The 20,236-nt window shown below is 39.0% G+C and overlaps 2 protein-coding genes across 3 annotated transcripts; one reads left to right on the top strand and one right to left on the bottom strand.

The window, feature by feature from the left end:
* Positions 1 to 142: 142 nt before the first annotated feature.
* crebl2 (cAMP responsive element binding protein-like 2) lies at positions 143 to 7,587 on the top strand. The gene is made up of 3 exons (XM_023282622.3): positions 143 to 303; positions 4,429 to 4,626; positions 6,428 to 7,587. Exons 1-3 carry the CDS (start codon positions 289 to 291, stop codon positions 6,581 to 6,583), a joined length of 369 nt encoding a protein of 122 aa, XP_023138390.1. The 5' UTR covers positions 143 to 288; the 3' UTR covers positions 6,584 to 7,587.
* A 1,454-nt stretch (positions 7,588 to 9,041) lies between these two features.
* gpr19 (G protein-coupled receptor 19) lies at positions 9,042 to 14,764 on the bottom strand. 2 transcript variants are annotated; one of them, XM_023282638.3, is made up of 2 exons: positions 14,624 to 14,764; positions 9,042 to 10,714 (listed from the first exon to the last, which is right to left on the bottom strand). In XM_023282638.3, exon 2 carries the CDS (start codon positions 10,686 to 10,688, stop codon positions 9,420 to 9,422), a length of 1,269 nt encoding a protein of 422 aa, XP_023138406.1. In that variant the 5' UTR covers positions 10,689 to 10,714; positions 14,624 to 14,764; the 3' UTR covers positions 9,042 to 9,419. The 2 variants fall into 2 exon arrangements, with proteins under 2 accessions (XP_023138406.1, XP_023138400.1); XM_023282632.3 differs by having other exon boundaries at positions 14,591 to 14,732.
* Positions 14,765 to 20,236: the final 5,472 nt, after the last annotated feature.

Raw genomic sequence — 20,236 nt, 5'->3', positions numbered from 1 at the left:
TATTTAAATTTTCACGTCAGATTCATGAATAAAAGCAGCCAGTTGTATTTTCCATGTATTTATTGTTGGTTTTATTTTGTTTTATAATCAGGTTGTTCTTGTTCGTTGTTTTTTGTCAATAAAGTTCCGTGTGAAAAAAAAACAGGAACTAGATGAATGACGTCAGCGCGTAGACTCGACAGGCTGGCGATGTAGACAGAAGGAAGTGATCAGTGATCGTTTCTCTGATCGATCCTCGGAGCAGTTAGCTGCTGGAGCTAACTGAGCTAGCTGCTAGAACGGAACAAAATGGACGATAACAAGGTGAGGAAGCGAACGGCCGCAAACGGCTGCTAACGGCTGCTAAAGGCTGCTAACGGCCGCTAACGGCTGCTAACGATAACTGCAGCTACCTAGTAGGAATAAGTACCGTCTTTAACCGGGATAAACCGGTAATAACGGTCCGTTAGCCGGTCGTCGGGTTGTTAGTCGATTGTTTTATGCTAGCCAGTTAGTAATTAGCTAACCCTCTAAAACTGTCCGCTAGCAGCAGCTAACTGAGCTAATGCTAGCTAACCTGGAATTAAACACAGTAAAATTTAATATTTAATCAGTTTAACCTCTAAGATCCTGAACTAAACAGAGCAGCTAGCAGGGTTAGTGTCGGTTATTTTCTAGTTTATTTACAGGGTTAGAGTCGGTTATTTACTTGTTTGTTTACAGGGTTAGAGTCGGTTATGTACTAGTTTATTTACAGGGTTAGAGTCGGTTATTTTCTAGTTTATTTACAGGGTTAGAGTCGGTTATTTACTTGTTTATTTACAGGGTTAGTGTCGGTTATTTACTAGTTTATTTACAGGGTTAGAGTCGGTTATTTACCAGTTTATTTACAGGGTTAGTGTCGGTTATTTACTAGTTTATTTACAGGGTTAGAGTCGGTTATTTACTAGTTTATTTACAGGCTTAGTGTCGGTTATTTGCTAGTTTATTTACAGGGTTAGTGTCGGTTATTTACTAGTTTATTTACAGGGTTAGTGTCGGTTATTTACTAGTTTATTTACAGGGTTAGAGTCGGTTATTTACTAGTTTATTTACAGGGTTAGAGTCGGTTATTTACTAGTTTATTTACAGGGTTAGTGTCGGTTATTTACTAGTTTATTTACAGGGTTAGAGTCGGTTATTTACTAGTTTATTTACAGGGTTAGTGTCGGTTATTTACTAGTTTATTTACAGGGTTAGAGTCGGTTATTTGCTAGTTTATTTACAGGGTTAGAGTCGGTTATTTACTAGTTTATTTACAGGCTTAGTGTCGGTTATTTGCTAGTTTATTTACAGGGTTAGTGTCGGTTATTTACCAGTTTATTTACAGGGTTAGTGTCGGTTATTTACTAGTTTATTTACAGGGTTAGAGTCGGTTATTTACTAGTTTATTTAAAGGCTTAGTGTCGGTTATTTGCTAGTTTATTTACAGGGTTAGTGTCGGTTATTTACTAGTTTATTTACAGGGTTAGAGTCGGTTATTTACTAGTTTATTTACAGGCTTAGTGTCGGTTATTTGCTAGTTTATTTACAGGGTTAGTGTCGGTTATTTACTAGTTTATTTACAGGGTTAGTGTCGGTTATTTACTAGTTTATTTACAGGGTTAGAGTCGGTTATTTACTAGTTTATTTACAGGGTTAGAGTCGGTTATTTACTAGTTTATTTACAGGGTTAGTGTCGGTTATTTACTAGTTTATTTACAGGGTTAGAGTCGGTTATTTACTAGTTTATTTACAGGGTTAGTGTCGGTTATTTACTAGTTTATTTACAGGGTTAGAGTCGGTTATTTGCTAGTTTATTTACAGGGTTAGAGTCGGTTATTTACTTGTTTATTTACAGGCTTAGTGTCGGTTATTTGCTAGTTTATTTACAGGGTTAGTGTCGGTTATTTACCAGTTTATTTACAGGGTTAGTGTCGGTTATTTGCTAGTTTATTTACAGGGTTAGAGTCGGTTATTTACTAGTTTATTTACAGGCTTAGTGTCGGTTATTTGCTAGTTTATTTACAGGGTTAGTGTCGGTTAGTTACTAGTTTATTTACAGGGTTAGTGTCGGTTATTTACTAGTTTATTTACAGGGTTAGAGTCGGTTATTTACTAGTTTATTTACAGGGTTAGTGTCGGTTATTTACTAGTTTATTTACAGGGTTAGTGTCGGTTATTTACTAGTTTATTTACAGGGTTAGAGTCGGTTATTTACTAGTTTATTTACAGGGTTAGAGTCAGTTATTTACTAGTTTATTTACAGGGTTAGTGTCGGTTATTTACTAGTTTATTTACAGGGTTAGAGTCGGTTATGTACTAGTTTATTTACAGGTTTAGAGTCGGTTATGTACTAGTTTATTTACAGCAGCGGATGATTGTTCACATAAACAACCAGAGAACAACATAAACAACAGTCAGTAAACACAATTCACTGTTTTTATTGATAACGTTTATTTTATTCAGACATGAACTAAAAACAGCTGGAGGCAGGAAGACGTGTTTGTTGTTGGGTTGTTGTTGTGGTTGTTGTGTACAGCCTAAAGTCGCGTGTCCACTAGATGCGCTTTTCCCGCACGGCAACGCACCGCATCTGAAAATCGCACGGACGGCGGGCGGTCACTAGCGGACCACAACATGGTCACGTGACCAAGCTTTCAGCTGGACAGTCCGGCAGATGAGTCAGATAAACACAGCGGCTCGGCCGCAAACTTTCCCTTTTATTTCAAAAACACTAATGGTTATGATGCCTGCACAGATACAGCTGTTCTAAGCTTCTCCTCCATGGAGAACTGTGTTCAATACCTGCTGACCTTCTTTAAGCACCTTGCCTGCTCCTGATTGGACAAATACATCGACTTGGGGGCAGGTCTGCTACTGGATTTCAAACCGGACCAACATGGCGGCTCGACCGCAAACTTTGTCTATTACAAAAACACTTCAGGGAAAAGTATTTCTGAAAGCATTTGAGGTGAGAAATAATCTGTGCAGCAGCTGAATCTGTCATGGTTTTATTTCACTGATGGCTAGTTTAGATGTTTGAGGACAGTTTCATGATGTGTGGAATCTCCACACGCTGGAGTCCAGTCTGCTTTATGCAAATGAACTGTGGCCCGCTCCAAGTAAACGCACCAGATCGCAGCTGGAAACGCACCACAACCGGACCAGAATGCCATATACGGAGTGTTTCCAGCTGCGATCTGGTGTGTTTACCTGGAGTGGGCTGCAGCTCATTTGCATAAAGTAGAGTGGACTTCTACTTTATGCAAATTGGATGCGGCGTGCAGAGACTCCACGCATCATGAAACTGTCTTTGTTCTTGTACTGTTCTCACTATGTGTTCTACTTCCAAAGTGTTAACATAGGTAAACAGCCAGCCAAACTCCTTTTCAAGAGCCAGGAAAATGAGCGTCCTGCTCCTTTATTATCCTCTGCAACATTGAATTGGAGTGAAACTAAAGAGAAAAACACAAAAAATACACTCAGTACATTGCTGTGTGAGTAGCGAACAAATAGAAACAATTGAAGCTTTTGTCACTATCATGAGCCGCTAATTATATAACAAGTAAGTTAAATTCAATGAAAAATAAGGCAGGCACGTGTACCATACAACGGAACTGCTATAGTTATGTGGCGTAACAAGGTAATTATTATCATTGTATAAACTCTGAACTGGTCCACAAAGTCAATAATACCGATCGCTACATGTGTAATAAACAGTCATTTCTTACAGTCATTGCTTCCTGAAGGATACACAGGCAGGATTGAGTTGGATTAGACAGCAGAAAAATGTACATGCCATCATGACCTCTCCACAGCTTACCGATCTACTTCCTGTTTTTCCTGCTTACCACTTCCTGTTTCCTGCTACTTTGCAATGTCAAAATAAAGGCACAGTCTGAACGGTTTTCTGCACAGAACAATATAAAACACACTTTGACAGTTAACTCAATGTCTATTAGGGCTGCCACAAACGACGCGTCGACGAATCGCCTGAGCACGATACGTCCGCTTTTGATGACGTATCGTGCTCAGGCGATTCGTCGACGCGTCGTTTGTGGCAGCCCTAATGTCTATTGAAACCACTCAGGGCAGAACAGTTCTTGTTGTTGTGTACAGCCTGAGTGAACTGTCGTTGTTGTTGTTGTGGTTGATGTTGTTGTTGTGTACAGCTGAGTGAACTGTGTCGTTGTTGTTGTTGTTGTTCAGTACAGCCTGAATTAACTTTGTTGTTGTTGTTTTGGTTGTGGTGGTTGTTGTGGTTGTTGTTGTGTACAGCCTGAGTGAACTGTGTCGTTGTTGTTGTGTACAGCCTGAGTGAACTGTGTCGTTGTTGTTGTGGTTGTGTACAGCTTGAGTGAAGTGTGTCGTTGTTGTTGTTGTTTACAGACCGAGTGAACTGTGTTGTCGTTATTGTTGTTGTTCCAGACGGTAGCCGGTAAGGTAAAGAAACCAGGGAAACGCGGCCGTAAACCGGCGAAGATCGACCTGAAGGCCAAACTGGAGCGCAGCCGGCAGAGCGCCAGAGAGTGTCGGGCCAGAAAGAAGCTGAGATACCAGTACCTGGAGGAACTGGTTTCCAGTAAGGAGAGGGCCATCTGTGCTCTGAGAGAGGAGCTGGAGATGGTGAGGAACATCTGGAGGTGTTTAACCTGAGAGCTCCACCTGTTAGAACTTCACATCTAAAAACTACAGAAAATGTTCAGAGTCTCAGTTTAGCGTAAATAAAAACTAAAACCAAAACAGCAGCTGTTCTAAAATCTGGTTTTATTCATCTCTTCATAAAGAACCTCAGAGCAGATCATCAAACTCAGAAACATCAAACAGACGTTGAGGTTTAAACTCTTTCAGCTCAGAGACGCCAAATAAAAACAGATTCTCCTTCACAGTTCGTTTCCTGCTTTTCTGACTGAAGCAGCGACTTGACTGCAGCTGGAATAAAACCTGAAGCTCAGGAACTGATCCAGGAACATTCTTACAGTTCTGGTTCTGGTTCACCTTAAGTCCTGCATTCAGTCTATAATTTCTCCTGTGATTCTCAGTAAACCTTCGGTTCTCACATTTAAACTTCTGATTCAAACAAACAGTTTTTAATCTTTATTAGAATTTGAGACTCAACAGCTGCTGTTGCCATGGTGACATCACTGTCCACCCGTTGCCATGGTGAAAACTATAGTGTCCCTGGTCCCAGAGCTGGATGCTTCAGATGTGTGGTTGTTCTCCCACCTCCAGCTGCCCATTTCCATCAATCTACTCTGCATCACCCTCACTATACTTGATTTGCTCGTCTACATATTTTTGAATTTACCACCAGCTATATATGTAGCATATTTAATGCCAGAGCTGTACACCATAGCAGTAAACTATAATCAGTTTCCATGTTAGTTGTACTTTGCATGTATCATCTGTCTTATCATGCATCAAGTTGTGTGTTTTATGGTCCTTGTGTCCCACCCCCCACCTCTCTATCTCTACCTCTTCCCCCCCACCTCTATCCCTCTATCTGTATCCCTCTATCTCTACCTCTCTATCTCTACCTCTTCCCCTCTACCTCTTCCCCTCTACCTCTATCCCTCTATCTGTATCCCTCTATCTCTACCTCTCTACCTCTTCTGTTCCTCTCAACCCGTCCGGCCAGCAGCAGATGGTTCCCCCACATTAGAGCCGGGTTCTGCTCGAGGTTTTTTTCCCTGTTAAAAGGGTGTTTTCCTGCCACTGTCTCCTTAGGGCTGCTCTGGGGTTCAGGCATATGGGTTCTGTAAAGCATCTTGAGACAATTTGTAATTGGTGCTATATAAATAACATTGAATTGAATTGTAGTTACCCGTTGCCATGGTGAATCTCAGAGTTCTACTGACGAATGAACTCTGATCTAAACTTATTGTGATTCTGAGGCTCTTTCTAGCCTCTGATTGGTCGGTTTACCTGCTGAGGCTCTTTAAGACGTCTGATTGGTCGGTTTACCTGCTGAGTCTCTGTCAGGTGTTTCCAGACAGGAAGTAGGATGATGTCAGAGGATAAAGCTGAATGTGGAGATAATTAATCGACAGCTGCTGAAAGGAGTTTTAATCTCTTTAATCTGTAAATATCTGAGACTCTGAGGGCAGCTGAGGATTTATTTTTATTGGACAGGAAGTAGTATTATGGTGGAACAAACCTTAAACATTTGGCAGGAAGTAGTTCAGTGAATCCAGCTTCAGTTTAAATCAGAGCTTCTAGAAGTTTGGTCCTGAAGCTGAAGACGATTCGTCCTAGACGGAGACAAAAACTCCTGGAGCCTCATTTACACATGATTTTATATCAATGAAAGATGAATAATGATGGCTGTTGATGATGATGTTGTTGACGTGTTGTTGTTGTTGACGTGTTGTTGTCGTCATGTTGTTGACATGTTGTTGTTGTTGTTGTTGTTGTGATGCTGCTGCAGTACAAACAGTGGTGTTCAGCCATGGATCAGGGGAAGATTCCTTCAGAGATCAAAGCTCTGCTGACTGGAGATGAACAGAAACTTCCTCAGAGCGGCAGCAGCACCAAGACCTCCAAGAACAGCAAGAACCACAGCATCAGCAGCAGCACAGCCTAGAACACAGGAGGTCTTCATCCTCTGGAGGTCTTCATCATCTACTGCCTTGTTTCACTGCTTCTCTCTCCTCTAATAGTGAATCTGGGTTGTTCCAGATGTTTCCAGATGTTTCCTCCTTCAGAGTTCTCTGGATTCTCTCTGGACGCTTAAATGAAGGAACGCTGCAGCTGAAAATGATCTGAACTTTAAATGAAATTATGAAGCTAAGTTAATCTGATTTAGGTCCAATAAACTTTATTGAATATTAAATGTGTTCAGATGAATGGAAACATTCTCAAACTAATTCTTTTAATTATTAAACTCTTCTTTAATACTCTTCTTCTCCTTCAGTTCCGACTCTAGAGCGTTTAAAGTCAAAACCTCTAAATTAATTCCTAATATAATAATAATAATAATAATAATAATAATAATAATAACTGTATTTATGTAGGAGAGCAGATTATTTTCATTACAAATCAGGAAATTCTGTTTAAAATGCACGTTTTTACATGTTTTTTTATGTAAAGCACTTTGAAACTGACTTAAAATGTAAGAATTCTGAACATATTGTGGTCAAATATAATAAAATGGTTTAGAAAGATAAAATCTGAAGGTGCTGCAGACAATAGAATACACAAAATAAAACACCAAAATATTAAACAAATGAAGTTTTTCCAACCAGATTGAATCCAGTGAACTCTGATTTTATGAAAGGGAGTCTGAAGCTTGTTTCTGATTGGTGGTTTTCAGGTCACATGACTAAAGGACTGTCTGTTTTAAACATTATATTTTACTATTTTCTGTTTGTTGGCTGCTTTAGAGAACCAGACTTTTTTTTCTCCCTTCTGCGGAGTTAAAAATGAAGCTTTGGTTTCATTTCTGACCAACAAAACTTTTCTTTCATCAGTGGTAAAAGTTCGTGCACTTTCTTTGGTTCCTTTGAAGCACTTTGTTAGATTGTCAAGTAAAATTTTGTAACTTAAAACTTTTGTTTCTCGAAGCAAATAAAAAAAAATTTGAATCTGTGAACGTCTCGTTTCCGTTAATGTCTCCAACAAAGTTCTAATCAATTTAATCCCAGAATGTTCCTCTTAAATGTTCTATAAATGTTTGGAGATAACATTGTTGGAACGTTCTGTCCTCATGTTTTCTGAATGTTGCATTAAAGTCGTCGTTCCTTCATTATTATGTGACTTTCACTGGTTTTATTCCGCAGGAACTTCCAGAACTTCAGTCAGATTCTTCTATAAAACAGTAGAAAAACCCTCAGACATCCCATAATACTGATGCTCAGGGTTGGTTCTAGAGGAAATGAATAGAAACCAGGTCCAGTGTTCAGACTGAGACACCTGGATGGAAGTCACAGTCTGAACACCAAACACAAATTGGTCAAATTACATGACACTTGGCTAAAATTACACAAAAATCGTCAAAACTTGTCAAAAATGTCTCAAAAACTTCAAAATGACAAAAGAAGTCCAAAATTACACTAAATTGTCCCAAAATTATTATAATTTGTCCAAAAAATGACAAAAACCTTCCAAAATGACTTCTCAAATTCTTTCAAAAAACGTTGAAAAGGACCTGAAATTTTGTCCAAAATGAGTCAAAAATTGTCCATAATTACAGAAAATGAGTTCAGAATGACATGAAATTTGTCCTAAATGACCCAAAAATGATCCCAAAGACACAACAATCCAAAAAGATGAGAAAAGATCCAAATTGACATAAAAGTAGTTGAAAATGACCAGAAAATTGTCCAAAATGAGTCAGAATTCACCCAAAATGACTCAAAAATGATCCAAACTGACTGAAGATTTGCAGAACGACACAAAATTAGTCCATGATGCTTCAAAAATGATAGAAAATGACTCAAAATTTGTGCAAAACGACTCAAAAATGGTCCAAAATTACAAGAAATTAGTTGAAAATGATCCAATTTCTGAGTCAACAGTTGAATAAAATTATAGAATAAAATGGTTCTGATCAGAAACCAGGTCCAGTGTTCAGACTGAGACACCTGGATGGATGTAAAACTGATCTGGAGTCAGTTTTTACCAGAACTCAGATGTTTCTCCTCCTAAGTGTCATGATTCTATCTGTTGGACTGATGAAGTTCTGATGAAGTTCTGAAAAGTCCATTAAAAAATGATAAATCTGGACCCAAAGTGAGATTAAACTTAAAGACTAGAAGCAGGAAAGGAGAACATCCCCTGGAGAAAGTTCGAGAGTAGACCTACCAACAACTGTACAAAGTTCTAGAGTAGACCTACCGACAGCTGGAGAAAGTTCTAGAGTAGACCTACCACCTGTCCAGTTGTCGGTAGGTCTACTCTAGAACTTTCTCCAGGGGATGTTCTCCTCTATGGATTTCAAGGACCTGGAACTCTCGAAATATTCCCAGGATGAAGGTAGAACTCTGATCATTGATAAAGTTACTGGAGATGAAGAACCAAGAGGAAACTTTCAGATCAGATGATTTCAGTGGTAACATATGAGCCTTTACTGATGTTAGCTTCTACCACAAACATTACTGTAGCGAACCAGGTGCAGGTACAACAGATTCTGATAGAAGACCACAGAACAAACCAACATTAAACACAAAATTTGAAGCATCCAAAACAACCCATCAAACACGGCACGGAATAAACTCTGGTTAGAATCTGAAGTATAAAAATGGCCTCCAGTGTGGCTGCTGGAGGTTTGTTAGATCAGAGGAAAGCCCTTTATACAAACTCAACACATTCTGGGAACTTCAGTACAGAGCTAGCATGTTAGCCTCCAGCTAGCTCACCTGCCAACATTGTGCTGTTAGACAAGAAAGTTTCAGTCTTTTGTTGAATGTTCTCAGTTTCCTTCACACAAAGGTGTTGGGAGGGTTGGCGTTGGTTGGCCAAGCTACCTTCTTCTCTTTAGCGTCTCGGTCAAACGTATCGTAGACTGAGTCCTTGGTGACCGTCTTGGCCTGCACTGGGATGTCCACCACGCCGACGTAGTTCTTTTTGGCCATGCGGGAGCTGGCGGTGATGGTGTATGCGTTACTGCGGTAGCATTTCATAGACGACATGCAGAAGGTCTCCCTCATGCCGCGCCTGAAGTTTGCATTGTAGACGGAGTACAGAGTTGGTTTGGACGCCGTGGAGCTGAAGGAGATCCAGGCGATGGCCGTGAAGAACAGCAGTCCCTGCCGGTTGGGCGACTCCCTCGGGTGCCACAGTTGGGCGATGTAGAACGGCGTCCAGGTGAGGAAGAAGACCGAGTTGAGCATGAGGAACATTTTGATGGTCTTGACTTTTGTCCGTGGGACGATGTTCATCGTCCGGCGCACCATGTGGCCATCAGCACTGATCCTCCAGATATAGCGGACCACCCGCTGGTAGAAGGACACAATCAAGGCCAGCGGCACCAGAAACCCAAACAGGAGGTGGATGGCAGCATAGGCTACACTGCCCCAGCTGTCCGGGAGAAAGAAGTCACAGTGACTGTCTGTGGATGTGGATCCATAGAAGAAGAAGCAGGGCGACACGAAGGCTGCGTCAAACAGCCACGAGGCCACGATCATCTTCTTGGCCTTTTCTCTGGACACTTTGAAGCTCAGCGGGTAGACAATCGTATAGAATCGGTCCACAGAGATGGAAAGCAGGACGTAGACCTGCACACCTGGACACAGGTGCTGCAGGTAACGTACAGCTTTGCAGGTGGTGGCACTCAGCGGCCATCGACCAGCAGCGACCTGCAGGAGGACAAATGGGGCGCAACTGAGGCTCATGAGCAGGTCGCCGCAGGCCATGGACACCACAAAGTAGTTGGTGGTGGACTGAGTCCGCCGGCTGCGGTGGATGACCAGGCAGACGAGGGCATTTCCCAGGATGGAGACCAGCCACAGAACCCCGAACACCAGGCCCAGGATGGCCACCTCACCTGAGGTCAGCTCGTAGGAGGCGGAGGTGGCGTTGGGCTGGCCGGAGGATGGGCCCTCGAGGCTGCAGAGGGGGGTTGTTGGTAAGGTTGCCAGGACAGTAGAGTTTCCTCTCTTGGAGTAGTTAAATGACATCTGATAGGTGAACGATGGAGAGTAGAGGGACGGGTTGACACCGGCTGTGTTCGTGGACTCTGCATACACCATCGCTACGCTGCTGCAGCCGAGAGGCGCTGTGGAGACAGAAACAGTCATCATCAGTACAGAGCTGGAACCAAGATGCCATCCATCCATCCATTATCTATACACCGCTTAATCCTCACTAGGGTCGCGGGGGGTGCTGGAGCCTATCCCAGCTGACTCGGGCGAAGGCAGGGGACACCCTGGACAGGTCGCCAGTCTGTCGCAGGGCTACATATATAGACAAACAATCACTCTCACATTCACACCTACGGGCAATTTAGAATAATCAATTAACCTCAGCATATTTTTGGACTGTGGGAGGAAGCCGGAGTACCCGGAGAGAACCCACGCATGCACAGGGAGAACATGCAAACTCCATGCAGAAAGATCCCGGGAAAGCCGGGACGCGAACCAGGGACCTTCTTGCTGCAAGGCGAAAGTGCTAACCACTACGCCACTGTGCAGCCCGAACCAAGATGCTTCAGGAACTATTTCTAGACCAGCAGCGGTGTTTACATCTGGTACTGCAGATACATTGGTACCTGGCAGGTAGGTATGTTAGCTCCACCTGGACTATAGTCAGAAAGGTAGCAGGTGATTGGTTCTTACTGAGGGAAGTGGACTAGTAGGAATGGGGGTTTGGTCGGTAGATATTAGGGTGACTGGTCAAACAAGTTAGTTACTGGTTTAATGGGATTACTGTGAAGGCAGTAGTGGAAGTGAGAGGCAGGTTGTCAGGTAGGTGTTTCTGTTGCATGGTTGGTTGGTTGGTTGGCTGGCAGATCAGTCAGTTGGCTGTGGGTTTGTTTGGTTAGTTGGTAGATACATTGGTATTGTGGTTGGTAGATATATCGTGAGGTTGGTAGGTTAGTTTGTGGGTAGTTGGTTGAACTGAAGGCTCAGTCATGACTAACTGGTTCATAAATATAGAACTATGCAGGTGGGTAGATTGAAGGAAATTGGCTGGTTAGTAGGTTGCCTGGCAAGTCAGTAGTTTGGTTCTGTGCTCGGTCGGTAGATAAGTTGATTGGTTTTATGGTCAAGTTGATTAGCTGCTAGATATGAAAGTAGGACAGGTAAGTTAGCTGGTAGTTGATTGGTTGGTTGGTCAGTTTGGTTAATTTGTTGGTAGGTCAGTTAGTTCTTGGTAGTTGGTTGTGTGGTCAGTTGGTTGGTAGGTTGTTAGGCTCGTTGGTTAGTTGGTAGATTTGTAGGTTGATTGGTAGGTGCAAGAGTTTGTAGTTAGTTCCATTCTTGGGTAGTTTGGAAGACAGACTGCATGGTCAGTAGGAGAGAAAGTAGATGGAGGGGTTGATTAGTTATCTGGTTGAATCGCAGGTCGGTAGCTAGGTAGAGGTCGCCAGCAATAAGGGCTGGCTGTGCGGTTGTTTGCTGGTAGGTAAGTAAGCTAGCTGGTAGTTAGGTAGTTTGACTAGTTGATTGGTTATCTGGCTCATTGGTTGGTAGTTATTTAGGTAGAACAGCTGGTTTGGTTGGTTTTTGGGTTATTGGATAAAGTGTGAGATAGATTGGAAGGTTGTTTGGTAGAAAGACGAGCTCGTCGTCAGTTCGGTTGGTTAGTTAGTAAGGTTAGTAAGGTCAGCTGAGTTTAGGAGGTTGATTTGGATGTTGGCAGGTTAATTGGTTGAGTAGCAGGTTGGTCGGATGAATGGTTGGTTGGTTGGTTGGGTGAATGGTTGGTTGGTTGGTTGGGTGAATGGTTGGTTGGGTGAATGGTTGGTTGGTTGGGTGTATGGTTGGTTGGTTGGGTGAATGGTTGGTTGGGTGAATGGTTGGTTGGTTAGTTGGGTGAATGGTTGGTTGGGTGAATGGTTGGTTGGTTGGTTGGGTGAATGGTTGGGCGCTATGTAGATCAACAGTTTGGGGAGCTGGTTGGTAGATAGTTTGTGGATTAGCTGTGTGGTTCGTGGATAAATTGGTAGTTTGACTAGTTAGCTGGTTGGTTAGCTGGCAGCTTGTTCTGTACTGAGTTTGTTCTGAAGGTTTTATTCCTCAAACATCTGAGGAGGTTTGAACTCCAGTTTGATGTTTCATCTGGACTGAACCTTCATCTTCATCTTCATCCTCCTCCTCCTCCTCCTGGTCCACCAGCTCATTTCATTAGTTCTTCTCTGGGACTCGTCTGTTTTCCTCTGAGTCTCTTTGGAGCTAAAGAAGCTCAAGGGAGAAGCTGCTGTTTACTTCCTGCTTAGCAACCAATCAGCTGAGGCCAAACTCAGCAGCTCATTACTACTAATTAAAACGACTGAGAGAAAAAACAGCTGAGAAACATCTGGAGAATGGAGAAACATCTGGACACCTGGAGGATGGTGCGGAATAATGAAGGTTTGGTGAAGATTAGGTAAAGGTTTGGTGAACGTTAGCTGAAGGTTTGATGAAGGTTTCGAAGGTTAGCAGAAGGTTTGGTGAACATTAGCTGAAGGTTTGATGAAGGTTAGCTGAAGGTTTGGTGAACGTTAGCTGAAGGTTTGGTGAATGTTAGCTGAAGGTTTGGTGAAGGTTAGATGAACGTTAGCTGAAGGTTTGATGAAGGTTAGCTGAAGGTTTGGTGAACATTAGCTGAAGGTTCTGTGGATGTGGATCTAAATTCTTCTAGTTTGTTTTTGCTGCTCCTCATTTTAAAAGTCCTGATTTATTAAATAGTTTTATTCATTATAAATAAACGTTCAGTATTGATCCGTCAGTGATCAATTATTGATACGCTGCTGTTGGTTTTCATTCATAATTATTGATCGTTCAGCAGATATTAATAAAAATTCATCACTGAAGTGAAGATTTTTAGTTTTTAAAGAACCAAAAAATTTGATTTTACGGAACATCAGAAAATCTGGTTTGTTAAAGTGAATTTTCTGTCTGATTATTGATCAGTCAGCCAATGAGAGGCCGAGGAGGTGATGACATCATGAGCAGGGTCATTAGGAGGTCAATACAGATAAAAATAGAAACCTTGAAAACACCATTTGATCTGAAACCTATCAATCAATCAATCAATCAATCAATCAATCAATCAATCAATCAATCAATCAATCAATCAATCAATCAATCAATCAATCAGAAAAAATATTCAGTTCATGATTTTTTAATTATTTTTCTGGATCTTAAACAATAAATTCAGTGAAGCTGAAATGCTTTAATAATATTTATTTGTTTGTTTGATTAATTAAATTCATTTATTGATCATTGAACGGTTTAAATCTCTTCTTTATAGAAACTGAAGCTGCTTTAATCCAACCTGATGCCTGAAACACAAATAAATCTTCTGGAACTGAAACAGGAAACAGGATCTGTTGTTTTTTTGGTCTTTATTACTGTAAATTTAATATTTTGGTGTGAAGTCAGACCTTTTAAATTTCATCTGCAGCTCTGTGAACTTCTGACGGTTGTTTTTTTGATCATTTTTCCACATTTCATCAACGTCTAATCCAATTTTTGTCTTTAAAACACCTTAAACCACCAGTAAAGTCCTGATAATGTTAATAAAGTGGGTTCTGACCCGCACAGCGCCACCTGCTGCTGAGTTCAGGCTGCTGCTGGTTTCGGTGTAAACAAGCTGCTTCAGATTTATTCCATCAGATAAATATTAAGCGATTTATGATGAACAGAAGTTTATTTTCAGACCTGAACCTGTTTGGATCTGCATTAATGGATCATTTACATCACATTAAACCCTGCTGTTGTTTCTGAGCCTTTAGAATAACGAAAGGCTCCTTTAAATCCAACCTGATGGATGAAGAGTTCAAACCTCCTTATGGAAAAATACCAGAAACACTGAAGGCTGCTGGAGCTCCACGTTCATCACCTTCAAACACCTTTATAAGGTTTAAATAAACATGAATGTGTTTTTTAACAGCCCTGAACCTGAACATTAAATTCAGATAAATAAATGATAAACAGCTCCATCTTACCGGAGCATCCCTGCAGCTTCCCTCCGTCTTTACCGGGTAAAAATGTCCTCCATCCATCGGCTCCGGGCTCTCACATCATCCGTGTCGCAGCTCCTGCTTTCGGCCTCAACATCATCTCTTCTGCCGCCGGATGAAGGATGAGAACCAGCAGATCCTCAGCGGGCAGCAGGCCGCCTTCAGGAGGCCTCCTCCGGCTGCAGGTGTCTGGGAGTCCCGGAGGATCGGAGGACGGAGGACCGGAGCTTCTCCCGGAGCTGCTGGAGGTCCGGAGGCCGGAGGAAGAGCGGTTCTGGGCGGGCAGCGGGACGGCAGCTGATCGGGGGATGGAGCTGCGGAGGAAGAGGAGGATGTTTTCTGCTCAGCAGCAGGGGCGGACTGAAGATGTACAGGGGCCCCAGACCAGCACAGGGGCCCCTTAGTGTGGAGGACTATTAGTGCCAAACAGGAGAGGAAAATGCAGTCAAATAAAAAAAATAAAAAATACAGTCTGAATTAAATATAAAAAATATTAAATATCAGTCTGAATAAACTATTTTAAAAATATATTAAAATACAGTCTGAATGAAATATAGCAAAATATTAAATATCAGTCTGGGTAAAGTATTTTTAAAATATACTAAAATACAGTAAAATAAATAAATACAGTCTGAATAAAATATTTAAATTATTAAAAATCAGTCTCAATAAAACTTTAAAAATATTAAAATACAGTCTGATTAAATCTAAAAAATAGAAAAATCAGTCTGAATAAAATAAAAAAATATTGAAATACAGTCTGAATGAAATATCAAAAAAATGAACATACAGTCTGAGTAAAATATTGAAAATATTTTAAAAACAGTCTGAATAAACTATAGAAAATATTAAATTATAGTCTGAATAAAATGCATAAAGTGTCTTAACTTTGATGCTTTTCATTAAACAGTTTTTAAAATTTTATTTTATTAAATCTTTCAATAATTTTGACTTTTTAAAATCATTTTGTAAACTTTTTAGACTTTGTTTTTTTTTTTTAATCCTATTTTCTTTTTAGTTTCATTTTTGGACTTTTTGAAATATTTTTGTTTTAATTTTTTATAATCCTATGTTGCCTTTTTTTGCTTATTATCTTTTTAAAAATTCATTTAATCCTATCCAGATTTATTAGGAATTAAATCCAGTTTTTGTGTCCTTCATCACTCCGGCTATAAAAGGAGATGCTGCCGTCCCTCTGCGCTGATTGGTCCGCTGCTGACTGCGGTTGCTTTCGCAGCCCGTTGCCATGATGACCAGAGCTGAGCAGAAGTGATTTGTCCACTGGCCCGGTCGCCATGGAAACCCAACAATGGTGCTGATGAGAGGAGGAGGATGGCAGAGAGCAGCAGAAAATTCAGTAAGAAGACGTTTAAAAGCAGCTTTAATTTAACCTGGAACTACTGAACACTGCTAGTGACAAGAAAACGGAAAAATAATAAAAAGAAAACATCAAGACTAGAGAAAATCTAAATTCTATAGATGTGAAATGAAAAAAGAAAGCTAAAAATATTATAGAAGAGGCAGAAAACAAATATGAAGTCAAAACCCTGAGATTTAAGATTAAATTAATGAAGTATGAAGGCTGAAAAGGTCCAAACTGAGTCATATAATTAATTTCTAAATGTATGGAAGACCTCTACTGCCAAAAAGAGGGAAAAAAGTTGGAACATCTTAAGTGTAAAGTCTGAAAAAAGTCTATTAAGGGACAAACGACATTAAATGAGTAAAGAAATTCTGTTTTAACAGTTTAAAGTAAAAACATTTTAAATTCATTTTATTTATTATTTTACCAGTAATTGGTAGTTAGTGAAATGTTTTATACAAACATTTATGATATTTAATATTTTATTTCTAAAATTTAATCTTAAGATTGGCAAAATAATTATCTGAAAGTATGGAATCCCATTTCTGCCAAATAAAGAATTTACTTTAAAAAATAATCTTAGGTTTGCTTTTTTTTAACTTTTAAATTTTCTATCTTTTTTTATTTTGTTGCATATTTTTGACTTTTTATAGATTTTTTTTAATTGTCAATATTAACACACCAGACAAATATTTTCTATAAAAAAATGTGATTTTTTTTCTCATATTTGGATTTTTTCAGATTTTTCCTTTTCTATATTTTAACTTTTTAACTTATTTTTTTATCTTATTTTTTCACTTTTTATAATTTTTTGAATCGTTCCATAGTTTTAACTTTCATTCTTTTTAAATTTGTATTCCATAATCGTGGGTATTTTTGTATTTTAATTTATTTTAAGTCACATTAAAGCCTCACAGTTGAGCTGTGAAGCCATAAACAAATATTATTTTCAGGTTTTATAGAGCGAATAATTGTTTATAGTGTTTTTGTTTCTAAAATAACAGAAAATCTTTAAAAAATGAGAACAGATTGACAAACACACATAATTACATTCCCTATAAATCAATAAAACAGACCAAATTTTGAGTTTAGAAAAAAATAAATAAATAAATAAAGAAACGAGAAAATATTTACATGTGAGAAACAGGTTTTTAGGGTTAGGGGTAAAAATAATGAATTTTCACATTTCTGTTCTTTTGGTCGGTTTCTGTTTGAATAATGAAGCTGGTGAACTGTTTGATCTGATGACGTTTGTTATTATTATTAATAATATTATTATTATTATTATTATTATTATTATTATTATTATTATTATTATTATTATTATTATTATTATTATTATTATTATTATTATTATTATTATTATTATTATTATTATTAATAATAATAATAATAATAATAACCCTGCTGTTATCTCTAATAAGTCTCAAGCAAGCATAAGTTATGGCAACTGGACTAACCTCGTGTGAGTCGAAAACGTTTCACCTCTCATCCAAGAGGCTTCTTCAGTTCTGAAAGCCTGGTGGGGAGTACCAGATATTTATCCACCAGGAGGGTGGTGGCAAAAACAAGTGGACAAAGACCCGAAACCAACAGACTCGTTAGGTGTTAATGTGAGTCGTTAGCCTTTGATGGGCGGTCGTTACCCCTCCCAGCCCTCTAGGAGGGTGGTTGGGGGTCACCTAATAATAATAATGTATTGTTATTTTATTGTGATGTTATTATTATTATTATTATTATTATTATTATTATTATTATTATTATTATTATTATTATTATTATTATTATTATTATTATTATTATTATTATTATTATGTTTATTAGATCAGTTTGACTTCATCCTCCAGCTTTAATGGATCTCAAGTTCTTGATAAAAATATTAATAGGTTAATTAAAATAAATCAATCAATAAATAAGCTGATTAGGTTCATTAAAAAATAAAATAAAGTAATAAAATAATAATAATAATAATAATAATAATAATAATAATAATAATAATAATAATAATAATAATAATAATAATAATAATAATAATAATAATGATAATAAGAGATAATTGAGAGATTGTACCTACAAAGAAAGATTGGCGGAAGAGGACTTACTCAGCCTGAAATGTCATACAAAGTAACAACTATTGGACTGAATTCTTATCTGAAGAAAATTGAGGATGCATTATTAAAGCTGGTTTACCAACATGAAAGAAGTAAGAAACTCTACTCCATCACAAAAGAAGCTAGAAAGTTTGCGCAGGAGCTTGCACTACCAGAGGTTATAAAGAAAGATTGTGAATCAGTCACTAAGTTTGCGAAGAGAACCAAGCAAGAAGGAAAGAACCAGGCCTTGAAGAAGATGATAGAGAAATGGGAAGAAAAACCGATGCATGGTCAATACCCAAACAGAGTCAAGAAGCCAGATGTAGAACAAGACCAAACCCATCAATGGCTCAGAAGCTCGGGACTTAAGGCTGAAACAGAAGGAATGCTGATATCTGCACAAGACCAAAGTTTGGCTACAAGATCGTACCACCACAGAATCATTAAAGATGGAACAGATCCCAAATGTAGAATATGCAATGAGTATGAGGAAACCATTGACCATATTGTGTCAGGCTGCCCATTGCTAGCGAAGAAGGAATACATCCAAAGGCATGACAAGGCAGCAAGCTACATACACTGGAAGATTTGTAAGCACTACCACCTACAAGCAGCAGACAAATGGTATGAGCATGAACCACAAACAGTTACTGAAAACAACAATGTCACAGTGCTTTGGGACATGCCGGTACACACAGACAGGGAGATAACGGCCAGCAGACCTGATATTATTGTGAAGAACAAAGATCAGAAGACGTGTCTGATGATTGACATGACAGTCCCATCTGAAAGGAATATTAGCATCAAAGAAGTTGAGAAATTGTCAAAGTACAAATATCTAGAAATTGAAGTTACAAGGATGTGGGGAATGAAGGTGACAACAATACCAGTCGTAATTGGAGCATTGGGCCTTATCAAGAAAGGACTGGAGAAGCGACTCCTGGAAATACCAGGAAAACCAACTACTGCAGAACTCCAGAAGATTGTTCTACTTGGAAGTGCCCATATAATTAGAAAAACGCTGTCCATTTCTTGAGCCCTGAAATCTCCCTAGGGTCATGGTTTGACTCCGGAATTTCAGTGAGAAACTACAAAGCTAAAAGAAGCAGATAATGATAATAGTAAACAATAATAATGATAATAATAAATAATGATAAAATAAAAATAATAATAAATCATCAATGCATTAATTAATTAAATAAAACCTGCTGCAGGTGAGTTGTGTGTTGTGTTGTTGTGTATTGTGTTTATTGTGTGTCTCCCTGCAGCTCCATTCCTTCTAGTCGCTCCACAATGAAGCTCAGAGTTTTTTCATCTTTTGTCTGAACGACACAAAACCTTCAGCTGAACAAACTCCAAAGGAGAATCTGTTTCAAGAAAACAGAGGAGGATTTGCTTCTGGAGACTATAACCACTGACACATAGACTAACCTTCGCCGTCTGGAAGAGGAGGAGAACTTCTATTTCCTCCAGAACCTCCAAGCGTCCACAGAGACAGAAACCTTTTATTCTCTCATGAACACAAATTTAATCTCATTAAACTCGTTTATTCCACATCATCAGAGCTTTCAGGATCTTTAGAATATTTTTCTGTTTGGACTCCAGGAGGCAGTTTTACTTTCAGTTTTTCTGTGTAGGTATGTCGTACATTTTACTTCCTCTGCAGTACAATTTCCAGTATTCAGAGCAGCAGGATTTTCTGGATATTTCATGTACTTTGAAGTACTAATTTATTACTAATGCGGTTTAAAGCAACAGGTATTTAGTGTGTACTTCATGTATTTCACAGTATGCAGTATAATTTACAGTATGTAGCATTATTTACAGTATGCAGTATTATTTACAGTATGTAGTATATTTACAGTATGTAGTATCCTTTGTATATTTTGCAGTTTTTGAGTTTTTAGTTCATAAAGCAGCAGTATTACGTAGTAATACTGAAGTATTATGTATACTTCATGTACTTGCAGTATAATTCAGAGTATTCTGTGTATTTTATCATTGACAGTTTTGAAAGCAGCAGTAGTATTTAATGTAGTACTTCAGTACTTAAGTAGTTTCCTCCCCTTTAAGCTGAGTTTCATGAGTGTACTTGAAGTATTTTACAGTATAATTTACAGTTTACAGTATATTTTAAAGTTGCTAAAGTCAGCTCCCCTTTAAGCCTCACTGAGT

This window comes from Amphiprion ocellaris, chromosome 21 (genome assembly GCF_022539595.1).
Source record: "Amphiprion ocellaris isolate individual 3 ecotype Okinawa chromosome 21, ASM2253959v1, whole genome shotgun sequence".
Taxonomy (NCBI): Eukaryota; Metazoa; Chordata; class Actinopteri; family Pomacentridae; genus Amphiprion; species Amphiprion ocellaris.
The sequence above is the reverse complement of the archived record's forward strand: the minus strand, read 5'-3'. Positions and strand labels throughout refer to the sequence as shown.

Excerpts from the sequence above, each read along its gene's own strand:
- crebl2 (XM_023282622.3), top strand. Across the intron at positions 4,627-6,427 it reads TGAGAGAGGAGCTGGAGATG|TACAAACAGTGGTGTTCAGC; the intron begins GTGAGGAACATC and ends ATGCTGCTGCAG.
- gpr19 (XM_023282638.3), bottom strand. The coding sequence starts at position 10,688 with ATGGTGTATGCAGAGTCCACGAACACAGCCGGTGTCAACCCGTCCCTC.